The sequence below is a fragment of the Melitaea cinxia genome, chromosome 16 (assembly GCF_905220565.1).
Source record: "Melitaea cinxia chromosome 16, ilMelCinx1.1, whole genome shotgun sequence".
In the NCBI taxonomy this organism is placed as follows: domain Eukaryota; kingdom Metazoa; phylum Arthropoda; class Insecta; order Lepidoptera; family Nymphalidae; genus Melitaea; species Melitaea cinxia.
This window is the reverse complement of record NC_059409.1, coordinates 12,580,508-12,600,386: the sequence shown is the minus strand read 5'-3', so window position 1 is coordinate 12,600,386 and position 19,879 is coordinate 12,580,508. Positions and strand designations below refer to the sequence as shown.

At 34.2% G+C, this 19,879-nt stretch overlaps 2 protein-coding genes and 1 non-coding gene across 3 annotated transcripts in view; 2 read left to right on the top strand and 1 right to left on the bottom strand.

Annotated features, from left to right (window-relative positions):
* The first annotated feature begins 93 nt into the window (after positions 1–93).
* Positions 94–5,368, top strand: LOC123661017. The gene is made up of 5 exons (XM_045596033.1): positions 94–452; positions 804–1,105; positions 2,928–3,010; positions 3,091–4,446; positions 4,559–5,368. The coding sequence occupies exons 1-5, from the start codon at positions 341–343 to the stop codon at positions 4,803–4,805; spliced, it is 2,100 nt and encodes a 699-aa protein (XP_045451989.1). The 5' UTR covers positions 94–340; the 3' UTR covers positions 4,806–5,368.
* Trnal-caa lies at positions 2,626–2,741 on the top strand. Its single transcript has 2 exons — positions 2,626–2,663; positions 2,697–2,741. It is a non-coding gene; the product is annotated as a tRNA-Leu (tRNA).
* Positions 5,369–7,395: 2,027 nt separating the features above from the next.
* Positions 7,396–19,879, bottom strand: part of LOC123661020 (pyruvate carboxylase, mitochondrial) — a 52,795-nt gene continuing 40,311 nt past the window's right edge. The window contains exons 14-25 of the mRNA XM_045596036.1: positions 18,919–18,977; positions 14,524–14,773; positions 14,111–14,258; positions 13,622–13,881; positions 13,177–13,391; positions 11,743–11,953; positions 10,947–11,153; positions 10,645–10,753; positions 10,217–10,342; positions 9,344–9,505; positions 8,861–8,936; positions 7,396–8,226 (exon numbers count right to left, since the gene is read on the bottom strand). Of these exons, the coding sequence (XP_045451992.1) occupies positions 8,054–8,226; positions 8,861–8,936; positions 9,344–9,505; positions 10,217–10,342; positions 10,645–10,753; positions 10,947–11,153; positions 11,743–11,953; positions 13,177–13,391; positions 13,622–13,881; positions 14,111–14,258; positions 14,524–14,773; positions 18,919–18,977 (1,996 nt within the window). The 3' untranslated portion in view covers positions 7,396–8,053. The remainder of the gene's footprint in view (positions 8,227–8,860; positions 8,937–9,343; positions 9,506–10,216; positions 10,343–10,644; positions 10,754–10,946; positions 11,154–11,742; positions 11,954–13,176; positions 13,392–13,621; positions 13,882–14,110; positions 14,259–14,523; positions 14,774–18,918; positions 18,978–19,879) is intronic.

The window sequence follows — 19,879 nt, the reverse complement described above, 5'->3', positions numbered from 1 at the left end:
AAATTCTCCAAATTTCATTATATTTATATAAATTTGTAAGATTTATTTCACGAAAAGTGTCATATCCAATAAGTAGGAATCACTTATAATAATTAATTTTTTTACTTGTTGAATGTAAAATAATGTGTAGGTACTCTTCTTTACTGTAATAAACAAAACGTATGATAATGATGTAGCTTTTGATGCAAGCTTAAAACTAATTATTTGTGAAAGGACGCGCTAGGAAGTAGGGCAAATAAAGGTGTAAATAAAGTAGAGCCGGTCATATAGTAAGTTCTAGATGTCAATGCGTACATCGTTTGTTGATAATGAGTGTTTATGAGTAATTACTTTAAATACTATGGAGAGGCTGTCGCACGATTTAAATCTGGCTTTGGAGGAGAGTAATTGTGGGAGACAGGAGCGGAGAAAGATCGGCTTGCGACGACGTACCAGGTCCGCTGGAAATTTGCGTAAGTTTCTTTTTATTTATATATCTTCGTACTTTTTTTCGTAATTCGTGATATTTTTATTACTAAAAACGAAATAAATAATAAATCTAGACTGATTTAATCATAATTCTATAACTCTCTTTGTTTATGACCTGACCAGATACGAATATTTCTTTTTAAGTATATTTATAATACAGGTTCAGGAAGTAACTTTAAAAAATTTGGAAGTAGCTTTCAAAATGTAATTTAATTTTACTTAGTATGCATTCAGCCTTGCTTTAATTGTTCATTAATTACTTAATATAGGTGGAAATTAATAAATAAAATTATATTTATTTAATATCATATACATTGTAATCTTTTCTATTACAGCTGCTGCAGTTTCAGTAAGCCTTGTGGAAGATGGTAGTTCAAGTAGCCCACCTCAGGCCCCTCTCATCACGCAACCGTTGTCGGACTCTGATGACCCTCAACTTAACATACACAAATCAACTAATCATAAGTCTCGACACTATTGCCAGATAGGAAATTTTGAGTCAGACTCTTTCAATGAAAACTTTTCTCCGACACGACCTGCCAATGCGAGAAGGAAACGAAAGTATAAAAAAATGCCAGTTGAATACAGTGTCGGCAAGCACACACCACCAGTGGAGATCTTATCCATTACTACAGAAGTAAGATTAATATATTTTTCAGTTTTTATTTATGGGGATCGAAGATAATTAATATATGAGCTATTTCTTATATTATCTGAACATTGATTTCAGTAATAAGTGTCTTAGTTTAGTTCTGTTCTAATCAATAAAGCATAATAATTAATTATTACTTCATGATTTTTTTAATTTACACTGTCTAAAATTTAATCACTAAATGTAATAAAATTATAAAAAATGTGAACTTCTAAAACAAAAATATTACATATACAGAAAAAAAAGAGTAGTATAGCTAAGTATCATAACTTACATCATCATCATCACTTCAGCCTATCTCAGTTTGCTGCTGGACATAGGCCTCCACAAGTTTGCACCAAAAATAGCGTGAGTTTTGCCCATAGTCACTACGCTGGGCAGGTGGGTAGGTGACCACAGGGCTGGCCTTGTCATATAGAAGACACTGCTGTCCATCATCGGCCTGTGTATTTCAAAGCCAGTGGTTGTTTAGTTATCCCGTCATCGGTCAGCTTTTTAAGTTCCAAGGTGGTAGTGGAACTGTGGTGTGGAATCCCTTAGTTGCCTCTTACGACACCCACAGGAAGATAAGGGGTGGATATAGTCTTTTTTGCCGTAACCACACAGCTAAAAACTTACATAGTGTGGCCTTATTTCTGAAAAGAAAAAAGTAGTTTCGTGTTGCTTTGTTTATTTGGTTAGAATAATATCAACTTCAACATTTCAGTGAAAGTTGATAGTGTTTGTGAAGTAAATATTGTACCAAACTTTTCAAGATAATACTTGTAAATATTACTGTTACTATAAATACATATAGTAACAGTGTACTAATACAATATATATACTAATACAATTGGTACAAAAAAAAAATGTGGTAAAATATTGAATAAGTAAGAGGATTACATAATTACGAATGTTAGAACAATGCTATTATGTAGTTAAATATTGCCTAAATTTCACAAAGCTAAAATCAGTTAAAAAATTAACAATAAAATTTATATAATAATAAACAATAGGTATATTCTAATATTAACTAGGATTAATTTTCATATTTTAACATCATTAAAATAACTACAAATTTAGACATTTTCTAAATTTACAAATGTACAAAATAAAACATGACATTATTTTTTATTTATTTTTTTTTTATCAAAAAGAAATTAAATTAATTTAAAAACGAAAAAAGAGGGTACCTAACTGTTATTCAATAACAAATTTTGCATAGATGTTGATGATTGTGTTACTATTATTACGATTTATTTACGATGTTTAGGTATTACGATAAAAATAAACAACATGTATCTTTATAAAACGAAAAATTGTAAAATAGAAGTTAAATTCCTCGCAAATAGTAAAAAAAATGTTTTTGTGGATTATGTACTTAAATAAAAATGTAATAGTCATAACAGTCATTATGTCACGTTCTAAGGTACATCACAATATATCAAACTGTTACTAATTATAATAGTTTTAATACTTAAATTGTGTTTAGTAACTGATCGACATTTTCGACTACTTAGTCATACGTCAGGATGGCCGAGCGGTCTAAGGCGCCAGACTCAAGGTTCCCTTGCCCGTTGAAAACGGGTTCGAGTTGTTCTGGTCCTCTCTGAGGGCGTGGGTTCGAATCCCACTTCTGACAAAGTTTTTTTTCTTTTTTAATTATTATATATAGGTAATTGTCGTAATTTATTTAGGAAATCGTATTTAGATATAATTTTTCGTTTTTATTGAAATCGAGATGGTTGAATTTTTTGTTTGACATTGTATGAAATGACTTTTTTAGGTAAATATAATTATTAAATTAATTTAACTGATTTTTTTTTAGCCTAATTCCTTGCCAGTGACGATCACAAATCCGACACACAGCGGTTCGCCTTCACTCCACGGCTGTAAACAAAAACAAGAAAGGTAAGTTGTTGTCGATAACGAAGTAATAACTTTTATGATTTGTGATATTTAATGAATTTATAAATACTTTCTTATTACAGGAGTGCATTTTGCGGAAAACGGAAATGGTCCCATCGAGATAAAGGCGAAGGTTGTGAGATGAGAGAGAGATCGTTCAGCGGCGGATGTTCCTCGAAGTCTGCTTTCTTTAAAAACGACATTAAATCTAGAAAATACGACACAGAAAAGAAAAGAAGAGAATCCGTTTTAAAACCGGGAAAAATTGTACTGAAATCTCAAAATACTGAGGAAGCGAAATCGTCGTTTTCCAATACACCATCACTGCCTGGAAGCTCCAGCTTTAATTTTGTCTATAAAAATTTATCTAAAAATGGCGTACCTACGCTGTGTAAATTAACTGGTTACAGAATAGCGACAGATTTACCGCCATTCTTCAATGCTACCACAAGTACAGGCAAGAGTAATGTCGATGGAAAGTATCAAAGAAAATATAAAATGCTGAATAAAACACATCCACCCAATGTTTTAAGAAATCCGTTACAGTTTGACGATTCCAATAGCGGTATGGACTGTACAGGCAATGAAAGTAGTTCTTTGAGTAGTAGTGATTCTGACGGTGTAGTGACCAATGACAGCGATAGGGAAGGTGATGATGAACTTACAGATTGGCCAGGTATTGAGGAGCTAAAGGTTTTCAATAAGAGCCTAACTTTCAAATCATCTAAATCTGTAATTACTAACTGTACGAAGTCAGTGAGCAACATGCCACCACCAAAAAGATTGAAGAAGGAAAAATTGCTAGTTAAAAGTGGATGGGCCAGCTGTAAGAATAGGTATAAAAAGAAAAGAGCTAAAGTCGATTCGGGCAATGACGATGACGCTATGATGTCTGATTCGAAAACCGTAATCGATGTTGAAGACGAGGTTTTGAAAGAAAAAGAGATACTCCCACATTCGTCATATTCGACATTTAGCGATATAAGAAACGCGGGGGTTTCAGGACAGAACGCGGATGAGTCGTTTTTTCATTCCTTTCAGAAGTTTCAAGAAAAGTCTGAGAAGAAAGAAGAGTTTAATCAGACGCCGCGCACAAACTTCACTCTGCAGAAAACATCGTCTAGTGATCTGAATCTAAGTGAAAAATCTCCTCAAAGTGATCATTATTACAGCGAACATTCGATGGGCAACACTGGGGTGTCAGAAATACGGGAAATAAGAGCTGGGTGTAGACGAATACGAGAAGAAAGACCAGGCTTCCTTATACTAAGTGCAGCAAATGAGCAGTTGTCAAAATTTTTGCAAGACTCGTGCCAAACTGAGCTGAAGTTACCTAGTTTCCAAGATCCTGTTGAAAAAGAAAAATTGGAGTCATTAGCGAAGCTATATTCACTGGAGCTGCAAGTGGAAATGGGTCGTCCTATTTTGAGAAAAACAAGGTATTACTGTGATAACTATATTTGTATATTTAAGAACTCTGTAGCCATTGCAGTAAACATTCTATAATAAAATATATGCCTTAATTATTTCAACTTTTTTCTAATATTTCAGTAATACAACGCAAGCTATTCGGGTAGAAAATTCCTCTTATCGCAATTTACCTTCCGATCACAAACGTAGATGCTATGGGGAGGAAGCTGACAGCAGTCTAAGTGATCCAAATTCAGTGACCTCGGCAAATGATATCGATGACACCGTTCCAGATTCAAAACAAACAGACATTACCTCCGAAATAGCAGAATCATTTGCATATGCCCAAGTTGACAAATCTTTGTTACATCCGGGTGAATTAGATTGAAGATAATTAATTATTCACATATTTGAGGGTATTTGATCCAAATTTGATTCATTCATTGGACGAGTGACCTTCTGCAAGGGCATGAAGATCTAAACAAGAGAAAACCAAATGGAATAAAATTTAAAAGAACTTAATGAATGTAGCAATTACGAATGTTAAACATGGAATAAAAATATATCAATGCTATCATTTAATTTTTTTTGTAAAACTATAAAAGGTTACATACATTAAATTGTGTAGTAATAGTATTAAATGAAATACACATAACAATGACACATTATTATTTTAAGACTATTACTATATTTTGGTGTTCTTCTTTTGTAACTGTTGGATTTGAAAACACTAATCTTTCTTAACTAATATAAAGTTAATAATTGAGAAATAATTTTTAAAAAGTTACGGTTTTTTATTATAAATGGACTACCACTTTTAATGTTAAAAAAAAAAATTAACACCATATATTGTGATTTATGAAGGTCTTTAAATATTAGGCTGAATAATAAAATGCCAAGTTATAAATATATTTTATCATAATGTTTCTTAAATATTATATAAACTGTGTCCTAAATATTCATATATTTTGTTTTATTAAAAACCTACTTTATAATGCTTGCCAAATTCTGGTAGACAGAATACTACTAATATGACAATTTTACTATAATTCTGTTTTTATTTAAGGCGATGTTTAAATTAGTGAGAAAATATGATGATCTCAAATTACTTAGCATTTATAAATTTCTTATTAAAAATAACTGATTCTACTCAAAATTAAATTTTTGGGGCTGTCAGTATTCTCACATTGCCATCAAAATCATTTTATTATATTTAACATAAAAATATTTGCGTCTTAAAAACTAAAAGTATTATCTAGCCATTTTCATTTTATTATAGTGTACTAAGCTTTAATAAATATTTAAGAATCGTAAAATTTTATTTAAATTTTATTTTATATTTAGCTTCATATTATGTAGAAACATTAGAAATATGTATTTCTTTTATGAAATAGTTCATAATTTGAATATATTTTATATTCTTATCTTAGGGGAGAAAGAGGCCTATGCACAGCAGTATTTCAACATTAGCTATTTGTAATTTTAAACACTTTATAAAAAAGCTTGTTCTGAAAGTTTAAATGTATCAGTTAATTTCGCACCCAATGCCAACAATTTTCCTTGAATGAGAAGCAAGTTCTAATTTTAACTCAAATATAATCTTTTAAAAGAATCTTAATGAGTTGTTGAAACATCGAGTGTGATGCTTCAACAGCTTAACGCTTAATATTTCTAAGATATGTAGATATAAAATATCTTTATTTTGAAATTATTCATTATAAATCTTTAATAAAAGCGAAAATGAATGAGATTAAAAAATTTAGATAAATCAAATATTTATAAAAATGATACGTATGTACATGAATAATTACTTAATAATAATAAAATGTAATTGGCTGAATATAGTCTTTATAATCTTGTAAGGTAAGGCAAATACTTCCTTGAGCAACTGTCTTAAAAGTAAATGATAACTTTTGTGTATTTCTGTCTTACCAATAATTTCATAAGAAAGCGGGTCTGTCTAAAAGTAAAAAAATTGCCCGAATTTTATTACATACTGAAAAAAAAAGAAAACCGTTTCGAATTATTGTGTTTTCGAATATTCTGTTCAGTAATTTTAGAAAGTACTAAGGCACATTTGTCATATTGTACACAACTAAATTTAAGAACAAATTATTGTATCCGTTTCCGGTTTAAATAGAAATGATTACTTACTTAAACTTTTTATTAAAAAATGAGTAAGTTAAAAATTATATAGCGTTTTGAAAAATCGCTTTTTACATTTTTACAATTAAATTAGTAATTTTTGAATAATATGCATTAAAAATGCAAAAAATTCAAGAATTTCATATTAATTTAATACCAAGTTTCATTTCTCCTGTAGTATTAGGTTTGGGATTATTTAAATATAAAATAATGTGACTGAAGCGTTACTTATTAATTAAATTTATACGAAATAAAAAAAAAGTCAACATGAACAAAAAAAAATTGTGAATAATATATTATGAACAGAATACCTATGGTAAACAACATATAGATTAGAAATACCTACATATAAATATTATTTGATATGTCAAAGTTCTGCTTTATATAGCAACGTAAATGATATAACAGTTGGTTTTAAATTTACCGTCTATATTTTGCTAATGAGACAATTATATAAATTTTTTATATCATTTATTACACTTAAGATTAACATTTTATATCCTGTTACACTCATATTGTTAATGTAAAAATGTTATCGTAACATCCATAAATATTGTATTAACGTAGTACAAAATTACACGTCATAAAAATTGACACTTCTTTTTTCTTATTTTATACATTTGATATAAGCAAGTGGACGTCAAATATTAGGAATACAAATGATATTATGATGTACTTAAACATTTTTTATTGGACTGATGTTAGGCAATATATGTAGATACCTAGGACTATTTTTATATAGTCCTAGGTAATACTAATATTGTTATTATTATTTCCTAGGACTATATAAAAATAGTTTATCAATTTAAAATATTACAAATAAAACAAGTGAATATTTAAAACATTTATTAAATAATTAAGTTATAAATGTGCAAAATTAACAATAAAAAGGTCAACAAATTATTGGAAGCACGTAATTATACAAAGTATTATAATTTAACATAATATGTAAATTGTTTATAGACAGTTCAAAATGTCTTCAGTTCTCGTCTTTTGTGTATTAACAGCATTTTAACTTATATTATAAAACATCAGTAAAAATAAATCTGGAATGACTATTCTAGTGCTAGTAGTAAACTGAAATATAATAAGCCACTCGGATCAACATTCCATATTGCTTTCTTAAATTTTAAAATCTCTAAGTATAAATTATTTTAGCTTAAATAACTCTTTTTTGTACTGTGATGTTAAAAATTTTGTGTTGCAGACACTATTTAATAGGTTAAATATCACAGGTAATTTTATTAATCATAATTTATTATTGATTTTTTAACAATTTCAGTATTTTTTAAACCCTCATCGCTCCAAAATATAATCTACATTTACCATCAAATAAAAAATAAAAAACTAAAATACGTTTAAAGAAAAACAAATATAACAAAAAAAATTTGAAAATTGTGATTTCTGTGTTTTGTAAATAAATTATAAAACCAGTATTAATATCAGTTAGTGAAGAAACTGAAATAAAAGGATAATGAATCTTATTTATACTTATTCTATGGTACAGATCAGGTCGTCTCCCTCTAACTTCTGGCCATTAGTGATGGTCACAGACGAAATGGTGCCAGCTCGAGGAGCTTGGACTATCATTTCCATTTTCATGGCTGATAACACTGCAATTGGTTGTCCTTTGTCTACCTTATCGCCTTCTTTTACTTTGATGGCTGTGAAAAAGATTATTTTGTAGCTTTATATGCATGAATATATTGAGTCAAATATATACCAATTTTTTCAAGATAATGCAGTTACTAGAATAAGTTGGATCAGTTTAAGTTGAGCCAATTGCCAAATTAATATATTAATAGTATCATTGTGTATTTAACTTCAAATAAGTCAAAATTAATTACTTCGATATTATAATTTGCTTTACTTTGCAAGTATTTATAGTACCAGTTAAGCAGGTAAAATCACGGTCTATAATTATCATCATCATCATCATTACAGCCTATACAGTCCACTGCTGGACATAGGCCTCCACAAGTTTACGTCAAAAATAACGTGAACTCATGTGTTTTGCCCATAGTCACCACGCTGGGCAGGCGTGTTGGTGACCGCAGTACTGGCTTTGTCGCACCAAAGACGCTGCTGCCCGTCTTCGGCCTGTGTATTTCAAAGCCAGCAGTTGGATGGTTATCCCGCCATCGGTCGGCTTCTTAAGTTCCAAGATGGTTGTGGAACCTTCTTATCCCTTAGTCGCCTCTTACGACACCCACGGGAAGAGAGGGGATGGCTAAATTCTTTAGTGCCGTAGCCACACAGCACGGTCTATAATTAGTGAATATACAAAACAATACTTACTTAAAACAGTGCCTGGCATCGGAGCTCCAACTTGATTCTTGTCACCTTTCACAGCTTTGGGATGGATTTTCATTTCCTTAAAAATAAATATCATCATTAATCATTCTTCATTTTATATTAGTTCAATGAAAAATATTCCGAAAAATATTCCGGTTGTGTAGGTGGGAAGGTATCAGGTTGAGAGTGTCCCACCTAAGGGCGGTATGTCAGGTTAAGGGTGGGATGTCAGGTGGGGAGGTGGGATGTCAGGTAGTTGGGTGGGGTGTCAAGTGAGGGTGATGTTAGGTGGGTGGTTGATAACTCAGGTGACAGAGATGTCAGATGGAGGGTGGGGTGTCATTTGGAGAGTGGGGTGTCATTTGGAGAGTGGGGTGTCATTTGGAGAGTGGGGTGTCATTTGGAGAGTGGGGTGTCATTTGGAGAGTGGGGTGTCATTTGTCGAGTGGGGTGTCATTTGGAGCGTGCGGTGTCTGGAGGTGCTACCTTGCTAGCCTGATCATCGCGGATGAAGACGGAGCGCAGCTGCCCGTTGAGCTCGAAGAAGACCTCGCGCTCGCCGGCCGCCGTCATCTCGTCGGAGACGGCCAGTGTCTTGATGTCCAGCGTCTTGCCGCGCTCGATCTTCACCTCGATCGTTTCACCGACCTGTCAAATCGATATGATTTTTTTAGCTTAAACACTATTTCTGCAAGATGTGGAAAATTACACCTTTTGCAACTTTAACTTTCTATGTTAAAGTAATTACGGGTAACAGTTACATAGCTATTTAAATATATATGTATAGTTATTTGTAATTAACTTACAACAAATATTATTCACGGTTATTTGCATTCATATTGTTTTTTTTTTTTTTTTTTTTTTTTAGTAGAAATTTAATAAAAGAATAAAATGTAATGATTGGTAAGCAAACAGTATTGATTGCATCTAATTTCGAATATGTGATCAGTAAGTACAAAAATATGCATATAAACATGTATAAGGTCTAGAGTTGAGTTGTTTAGGTCTAGAGCTTAATGTGGGTTCTTTTCAGAAATCTTTGCTTTTGTTATAAGTTTGGTTGATTGCATTAACTGAGGTAGGTTGGAAATTTCCTGCTCAAAATATGAAGCAACCCGACTGGGGTAGTACCTCGATCTTACACAAGATCACAGCTAAATAATACTGTTTTTAAGCAGTGTTTTGTTCATGTTGGTGAGTAAGGTGACCAGAGCTCCTGGGGAGAATTGGGGGTAGGGTCGGCAACGCGCTTGCAATGTTTCTGGTGTTGCATGCGTCTATAAGCTACGGTAATCGCTTACCATCAGGTGAGCCGTACGCTTGTTTGCCGACCTAGTAGTAAAAAAAAAAAAAACTCACCGTAGGTCCAACGAGGAAGGTCTTCGTGTCGAGGTGTTTGACGGGGCCGTACTTGTCGCGGATACGGAAGAAATCGTTCGCCACTTGCGGGTACATCGCAGCTGACATTACGTCTTGGTCTGATACCTGTACGTTTTTTTTTCAGTTATAATTTAGTTTTTTTCTAGAATAATCATTAACATATATATACTAATTTCTTTTTATTGATAACATCAAGAAAATATATATTCATATAATTAATAAGCAATATTTAATTAATATATATGATGATTTAATATTAATATTTATGATGTATTATAATTTCTGTAGTTTTTTCAATATTTTTAGTATTGGAAAGTTGAGACGGGCTATCATGTTATAATGGAAGACTATTAAAATATTATAAGTAACACCTGAGTAGTTCTCAGTAAAGTAACAATTTTAATTACCTCTGGGTAAGTTTCTTGTAGGTCTTGTTTTAGTTTCTTGAAGTCCAGAGGCTGCAACTCTTGACCAGGACGACCTTCTATTCTTGGCATGTCTTTAAGAATCTTTGATCTACAAAAAAAAAATATTTTGATTGAAATTTTTAATATTATAAAAATTAAAATAATAAAAAAAGATTAATTAGAAAAAAACACAAGTGTTCAAAATTTTCCTAATTGTTATGACCAATAACATTTTTTATTTTACATAATCTAATTAATATTTTGCTTTGAAAAGGATAACGTAAAAGCTTTACATCAGTCACCTTAAAGGTTCAGGGAAGCCACCATAAGGTATGCCGATAGCACCTTGGAAGAATTCCACAACGGATTTCGGGAATGATAATTCTTCTGCTTTCGCTTTTATGTCGGATGCTGTCAGCTTGTTCTGTACCATGAATTGGGCAAGGTCACCGACTACCTTCGATGACGGGGTCACTTTGATTATGTCACCCAATAGCAAGTTGGCTTCTCTGAAAGAAAATTAGTTGGTTATTATTTATACATGGACAAGCTCGAAATTTGACAAGAAATTAGGTGATTGGAATTAATGAAGTCATTCAACTACTGAATAGTGTGGTCATTGAAATTTGAAATTTTAAGCGAAAAAATTTAACATTTATTTTTAACTAAAAACTATAAATAGATATTTATTAACTAGTATTTTATTTTTTACTAAGATATAGCGCCACTATAGAAATATAATAAACCAGGATATACTGTTATCAATATCAAGATTTATGACACTACTTTTCGAAACTGAATCAATAGTATCAGAAGGATTATGGACGAAATTTTTTTAAATTTGTCACAAATGAAGAATGTGAATCGTAAAATGTGTCTTCCATTAATTGCAGGATGCTTGACTCAAAAATATCACCAAATATCACATGGGGCTGTAATGAGATATCGCAACAAACACTTTGCATGATAACAATTATGTTTTCAGACATTTTAACGATTTTTTTTTTTTACATTTGTTTAGGATACTAAATGAGCATTTTTTTGGTTTATATTTTAATCAAAGAAAACAAATAACTCAGTTACATAAAATATACTTGCCTATAAGCCTTCTTAACTTCCTCAAACTGGCTACCCAGGCCTAATGAGAAGGCTTGGAACTGCAAATTGGTGTACTGTCCTCCGGGGATTTCGTTGAGGTACACGTCAGCGTTACCAGACTTCATAGTGGCGGTGCATTCGAATGGACCATACAAGGTTCTGGCTTGCTCCCAGTATGCGGAATATTCGGAGACGGTTTGGAGGGGTATACCTGGAAATAGTAAAAGAGTGAGGAAATTGATAAAACAAAAAATTCACACAAATAATAGAGTTATCAAAGTTCAAAAAGTGTAATAGCAGCGCATAGTGAGCGAGTGTCGGACAGGTGTTGTTTATAATGCAGTCCACCCAATTTAATCCGAGCGAGTAGCCCACGAGTGTTAAGAACTGTTTCTAGGATCAATCGACAAAGAGCAAATAAGCGATTCCTCGGTGTCGAGTATTACATGAGTTTTACACTGTCGGGAGTCTCTAATAACCGGTAGTATATATTTTCACCGGTGTCGAGCGGCGTGCCCTGCAGCGAGGCGACGAGCGCGCCCATGCTGGGCTGGCTGGTGAGGCCGGACATGGAGTCCACGGCCGCGTCCACGACGTCGGCACGTGTCCACTCACCGGTGTCGAGCGGCGTGCCCTGCAGCGAGGCGACGAGCGCGCCCATGCTGGGCTGGCTGGTGAGGCCGGACATGGAGTCCACGGCCGCGTCCACGACGTCGGCACGTGTCCACTCACCGGTGTCGAGCGGCGTGCCCTGCAGCGAGGCGACGAGCGCGCCCATGCTGGGCTGGCTGGTGAGGCCGGACATGGAGTCCACGGCCGCGTCCACGACGTCGGCACGTGTCCACTCACCGGTGTCGAGCGGCGTGCCCTGCAGCGAGGCGACGAGCGCGCCCATGCTGGGCTGGCTGGTGAGGCCGGACATGGAGTCCACGGCCGCGTCCACGACGTCGGCACGTGTCCACTCACCGGTGTCGAGCGGCGTGCCCTGCAGCGAGGCGACGAGCGCGCCCATGCTGGGCTGGCTGGTGAGGCCGGACATGGAGTCCACGGCCGCGTCCACGACGTCGGCACGTGTCCACTCACCGGTGTCGAGCGGCGTGCCCTGCAGCGAGGCGACGAGCGCGCCCATGCTGGGCTGGCTGGTGAGGCCGGACATGGAGTCCACGGCCGCGTCCACGACGTCGGCACGTGTCCACTCACCGGTGTCGAGCGGCGTGCCCTGCAGCGAGGCGACGAGCGCGCCCATGCTGGGCTGGCTGGTGAGGCCGGACATGGAGTCCACGGCCGCGTCCACGACGTCGGCACGTGTCCACTCACCGGTGTCGAGCGGCGTGCCCTGCAGCGAGGCGACGAGCGCGCCCATGCTGGGCTGGCTGGTGAGGCCGGACATGGAGTCCACGGCCGCGTCCACGACGTCGGCACGTGTCCACTCACCGGTGTCGAGCGGCGTGCCCTGCAGCGAGGCGACGAGCGCGCCCATGCTGGGCTGGCTGGTGAGGCCGGACATGGAGTCCACGGCCGCGTCCACGACGTCGGCGCCGGCGCGCGCGCACGCCAGCATGGCGGCGACGCCCGCGCCCGACGTGTCGTGCGTGTGCACGTGGATGGGCACCGACGGGTGCTTGTCGCGGATCGCCGTGATCAGCAGCCTGGAGCAACATATTTTGTAACTGCCTCATCATGGTAACTAAGGTCACCTAACCACCTAACTAACGTTATAGTTACCTATAATTTTTATAATTTTTTGTTACTTGAAAGACATTTTAATTGCATAAATATCAGCTCTTACCATAACACATTTCGTTAGAACTTGCCATCACCATCGTCAGGAATTTTTTAAAGAAAGGAAAAAAAGTCAAAAGTCGCAATAAATACTCACTCAGCAGCCTGTGGTTTGAGTAAACCAGCCATATCTTTGATACCGAGAACGTGTGTTCCAGCCTTTACGAGCTCGTCGGCCAGGTTCAAATAATACTTGAGGTCATATTTCTTCTTGGAGGGGTCTGACACATCTCCGGTGTAAGAGATTGCGGCTTCGACAACACCTCCGGCCTTGCCTGCTGCTTCCATACCGAGGATCAAGTTGGGTAAGTAGTTCAGTGAATCGAATACTCTGAATATGTCCATACCAGCTTTCACCTGAAACAAATCAGAATGTCTCCTAATCTAAACTGCAAAATAGACAATTTTCTACGTTAATCGCAAAACCTTGTGGAGCAAAAGATAATGTTATTTCATTTGACAATTTTCGTGGGTAAAAGTAGACAGGAGTAGTTTTTGCCATTAGAAAGCTAGACTTTCATTATGTAACACAGGTTCCATAGCATAACGTTAAGAGTTATCAGAGACATAAATAAATTAAACATACAGCCATATCGCAGAATTCAAATACAACATTGTCCGGGTAGTTAGTGTAGCCGACTGCATTAGCTCCGCGGAGCAACATCTGGAAGGGCACGTTGGGGATGAGTTTCCGCATGTCTTCCAAGCGCTCCCAAGGACACTCGTGCAGAAAACTGTGGAAGATTTATAAATGAAACAAAGTTAGATCTATATAGCTTCATCTTAGTCCAACTTGGTCTTGGTGGTTAAGTTGATTTTTTCATCGATGATATTAATCAGATTTAATTTTGGAAAACAAAGCAGTTTTTTTTTTTAATTCAATAAATTTTATTATTTCAGTTACTTTTTAATGTTTATGTCATAGTTAGTACACATAGTAACGTATCAATCATATTATTTATTTCTCCGCTTATAGATTAAAAAAAGAAGTGCACTCACCGTAAAGCAACATCAAAAGTAGCACCTCCCCAGTTTTCCAAAGAGTATAAGTTACTAAAGTTGTGAGCAACATAGGGGGATACAGCCAACAGATCGTGTGTTCGAATACGGGTCGCCAGTAAGGATTGGTGGGCATCTCTGAATGTAGTGTCCATGAGTAGAAGACCTTTGTTCTGACGGACTGCTTTCGCGAACGCTTCTGGGCCACCCTCTTTGAGGATTTCCTTAAATCCCTTCGGTGGTGCCACAGCTACAAATTAATAAAAATATTAATCTTGTCTATTTAAAAAAATTGAAAGCTCCAAAATTATTAAAAGTTATTGACAATGTCCTACAACTTCAGTGTGATGAAATACTATTTGGGAAGATTCAACCCCTAAAATACTTGCTTTCCTAGTTTCAGAAGCAGAATTCGAATAAATTTAGTCGTAGAGAATTTTAAAATTAGAAATTTTTTTTTTTTATTAAATGTAAGCTAAAAATTTAATTAAACATCATTAAAATCGACATAAAATTCTATTATCTAAGATGTCGTTTGCTACAAACTAAAATATATTTAAAATTATTTTATAATTGTTTGCTCGCAAACGAAAAAAAAGGACTTCAATTACATCGACAAGTCGTAAGTCGACGAAAAAAATTAACAAACGCACTAGTCGTCATTACGATTTTTGAGGGTTTCCCTCGATTTCTCTGGGATTCCTTCCTCAGATCCTGGTTTCCTTATCATGGTACAACACTTGGGATATCTCCTTTCCAACAAAAAAAGAATTATCAAAATCGGTTCATAAACGACGAAGTTATCCCCGAACATACATAAAAAAAAATATATATATATATATATATATATATATATATATGGTCGAATTGAGTAATCTCCTTCTTTTTTGAATTTGATTAATAAAGGTATATTAACGTTGAAAGGCGAAAACTTGTTTTAATCTGTATAATCAACCATATTGTTCATTCATTGTAAACGCATATTCAAAATGATAAATAATCCCTGCTGAAAATTTCAAATAAAAAACGATGATTTGTATGGGAAGTTCTTGACCCTCCTATGAAAATTTTGGAATCCCTGTTTCAAACACACAATAGTAAACTATTGTGTGTTTGAAACAGGGATTCCAAAATTTTCATACATTTTTTATCTGTTTTTATCTGGGCTTTCTGGATCCAAATTACAATAACTCCCCATACAAATTATCGTTTTTTTTTTATTTGGAATATTCAGCAGGGATAATTAATGTCTTCTTGAATCAAACCAGAAGGGTTTTAAATGAGTTAAATAAGTGTCTGAAAGTTACACAAACACACAAAAATGATAAGTATTTTGTAACAATATCAGAACTACTATACATTGTTGAAAGCTATTATATTCAAGGAATGAATAAATGACACACAAAATATACAAAAACTCTTTCAATTATGATTACATAAATAGGTAAGTGTTTGCAACAAATAGTTATAACTTTATAAGCTACAGAGGTGTACAATAACAGTTAACAGTTTACTTAAGAGCCATTTCACAAAAATCGGTAACAATCCGCGAAATTGTAATATTTTGACGTCGTTAATCTCAGTGTTGGATGTAATAATGTAATTTATATTCTTGAAATATAATGGAGCAACCTTTGTTGTAGTAAATAGTCAGATCAGAATTTTGATTAATATTATGTGTATAAAATTATTAACCTTTTCATCAGCCTCCTCCCTGGGTAAACGATCGCAATGTATACTTTGAAGTCCTACTTTTCAAAAACCTCTACGTTGAAACCATTTAAAAAAAATATCGTAATATGTGGAATATAATTTTGTTGAGGACTATCACAGATTTTTATTCCATTTGTATCTCTATTAATCCATAAAAAAAATTTAAAGTTACGAATATTTTCCAAATAAATACAATTATAAAAGCGATATTTTTCTTAGAAAACTAAGAAATTTTAACGAACTATCTTCATCAAAGTAAACTAAACATATTACGAAAATGACTGTAAAATAATATAACAATAATTTCTGTAAACAAATGTATGATTTAATTTTCTTTTCTCAGGCATTTCAATCTGTTTGTCTTGTTATTTGTTAATTAATATGTTTGTCGGTGTCATTGAGTTAAATAATTTGCTCGCAACCCAAAAAAGCCGACTTCAATTACATCGACAAGTAATCCAACGTAGGTAGACGAAAAAATAGTCAAGTAAATACGCGTTATCAAAAATAACTCAAAAAGTTGTTATCAGGTCTCGATGAAATTTAAATGTGACCTCATGATAAAGATCAGCTTTCGATTAAAATAAAAATCGTCAAAATCGGTACATCCAGTAAAAGTTATGTGCTATAATACAACATAGGTCGACGAAAAAATAGTCAAGTAAAGACGCATTATTAGATATAGCTCGAAAAGTAGTTGTTAGATCTCAAATAAATTTAAATGGGACCAATTGGCACCTTTCGATTAAAAAAACATTTGTCGAAATCGGTCCACACGGTCAAAAGTTCTGATGTAATACACATAAAAAAAAATACAGTCGAATTGAGAACCTCCCCCTTTTTTGGAAGTCGGTTAAAAAAATGTAAACCGCCAAAATTTGTTGGTCTACTTTCATCCAAAACTATGTAACTCACATTAACACACAGATTTTCTGGGGCATAATAAAATGCTATTTTATTCATATCGTAAATATTAGATTCATTCGTAAACTGAAAAAACTAAATCAATTAAAAAAAATGTTTCATAAAATTGATTTTTTATTTTTACTTTAAATTTATTGACTGTTGTTATATAACATACTTGAAATTTTTAACAAAATAATTATGTAAAAAACATTTTATACCATAGTTATTAATTTTTATTATACATTAGAAAATGATCAAGATGGTCTTTTGGTTGTCACACTATACTGCCTAGTACAAAGATCGCGCGGCTCGTACGACTCGCGCGATGCATCCAAATTTACCTAAACTTGCAGAGCGTAAAATTGTGAAATGGCTCCTAATCTAAGTTACGCACAGGTTGTTTTAATAGAAAGTAACCACAGTTAGTTTCATTTTGTACCGCTGTGTGATGCTGTTATAAAATTGTTAAACGCAATATATTTTATTCATAACTAGCTACCCGTACAGACTTCTTTCTGTCAAAAGTTAATAGTAAATATTATTTTTTTTTTAATTTTTTTTTTGTATTAAAGCCTTCCTTAGGCCTTAAGGAACATACAAAAACAAATTAGCCGAATTGGTCGAGCTATTCTTGAGTTACGCGCTTAGAAAAATCCTTTTTTATTTATATAGATAATTTCTGCTACTGTGATCTGCTATTATTTACTGCATCTATGTAAAAAAATAATAGTACTTCAGGAAAAAAAATATTAATTATTAAATTAGAAACAGTTATTGCTAGTTTTATCCAGTTAAGGTTCCATGATACCTTATGTTATGTTACGAATATATCACCGTGTTATTGTTAAAATTGTTAATTTATTAGTCGTTATTTGCGAACAAACATATGTGAACTGATTACACATATGCATTTGTAATTTTTTTAACAATCCTTCCAGATTTCGCATGGGTAGTACAACTAGTAAATAATGAATTTAGCAACAGTGAGGGAAGCGTCTTGGGGATAGTAACATTAAGTTAGCACCGTCATGTCATCGGTATGAGGGAAAAACTTGATATAAGATAATATGGGTCGTCCATAGAAGAAAACTTTTCATGAAATTTGACTGTTTTGGACCCTTTCTTCCCCCTTTGTCAAGCAGTCACACTTTCAGCGACCCCCTAATAGATTTCAGACATCATACAGATTAGTCATGAGCATTTTTTTACTTTTAAGATATAAAAAAATACATCTCGTCTCGCATTGTAGCCCAAATATGGGGGGAGGCCATATTATAACGTTTTTTATATTATTGAGATATTTAGATATTTTATATAGTTATTTAATGGAGTATGTAGGGATATTTTCTTTTATTTCGTTACATCCTAAAAAGTAATACGCATTCGCATTAAACCTGTAAAATCCCACTGCTGGGCATATACCTCTTTCTCCATGAAGGAGAAAGCGGATATGTTCCCTACTATGACTAACTCAGGTATTTATGATAACAATCGGGACAGACGGCTTTACGTGCTCTCCGAGGCACGGTGGGGAGACTCACAAGGACAGGCATCCAAACCAGAAAGAAATATACAAAATATCAATCCCGAGTGGGAACCGAACCCTCAAACCGTTGGTGTTTTAGACGACTACTAGCAGCACTGCACTAGAGCGGTTGTTAAAAGTAATATCAAATGTGTTAAATTCTTAATCCATATCGCAAGATTGGTATGAAGATATATATAAGTATTTACTGATAATTTAAAAACAAAAAACAAAAACAGTATGAGTCTTACCTGTGTTCTCGCCAGTCATTTCTTGCCTTTTTATGGCCTCAGGCGAAAGGTCTGAAAAATATGATTAGTGAAAAAAAAAATGGTTTAATGAGATTGTTAGTAATGGGCACATTGAGTGACATACATATGATAAAAAACACATAAAATTAAAACCCGTAAGTTTTAGTGGCAGCACACACAGTTAAAACATAAATAATGGTCGTTTCGCTAAATGAACTTTGACCATTCGACATCTCATGTAAAACATGAAAACTTTTATTTTTCGTGCGTATAAATTAAAGAGTGTAACGTAAAAAGCAGTTTTTTAACGCGAAAAGAAATAGAATTTAGGTAATACAATAACCTACCACGCTCAGTGCGGGCTGTAAAAAAAAATCACTTAGTTGAGATTAATAATTTTTTTACATAATAATAACATGAAAATGTTATATTAACTCGTAGAACAACAGAAGCATTTAGTAACTTCTTATCATTATGTATGTCATGTATATTTAGTGATAGTCATTTAATATGCGAATGTAATTTGAAACAAACTCTGTTAGTTTTATTTTAACATTAGAATGATTAATTTTCGTTAAAATAAAAAAATAATAACTTTAACTATGTTAGTTTTTTATTAACACTCTAAGACACTAAATTATAGTAGGAGAGCCCTATCGTGAATTTTGGGAGTGACTCGAGCGCGTCAGAATAATAAATTGGGGAAGCCTTGCACCATGTAAACCATATTTGTGTCCTTTATATAGTGTCGAACATCTAAACTCGAGCGCTTCAGATTGTTATGCCATAAAGACCATTCGCCTTGATGTTTGAGTCGTACTGACCCAAAACCTATCAATTGAGTGTAAGATATTCGTTATTTAAAAAAAATTCTATCCCTTTGTATGGCCACACTCACCATGCAAACCGACAATTTAATATATATTTTTTTATCATCAGAAACACGTAGGGCACATATACT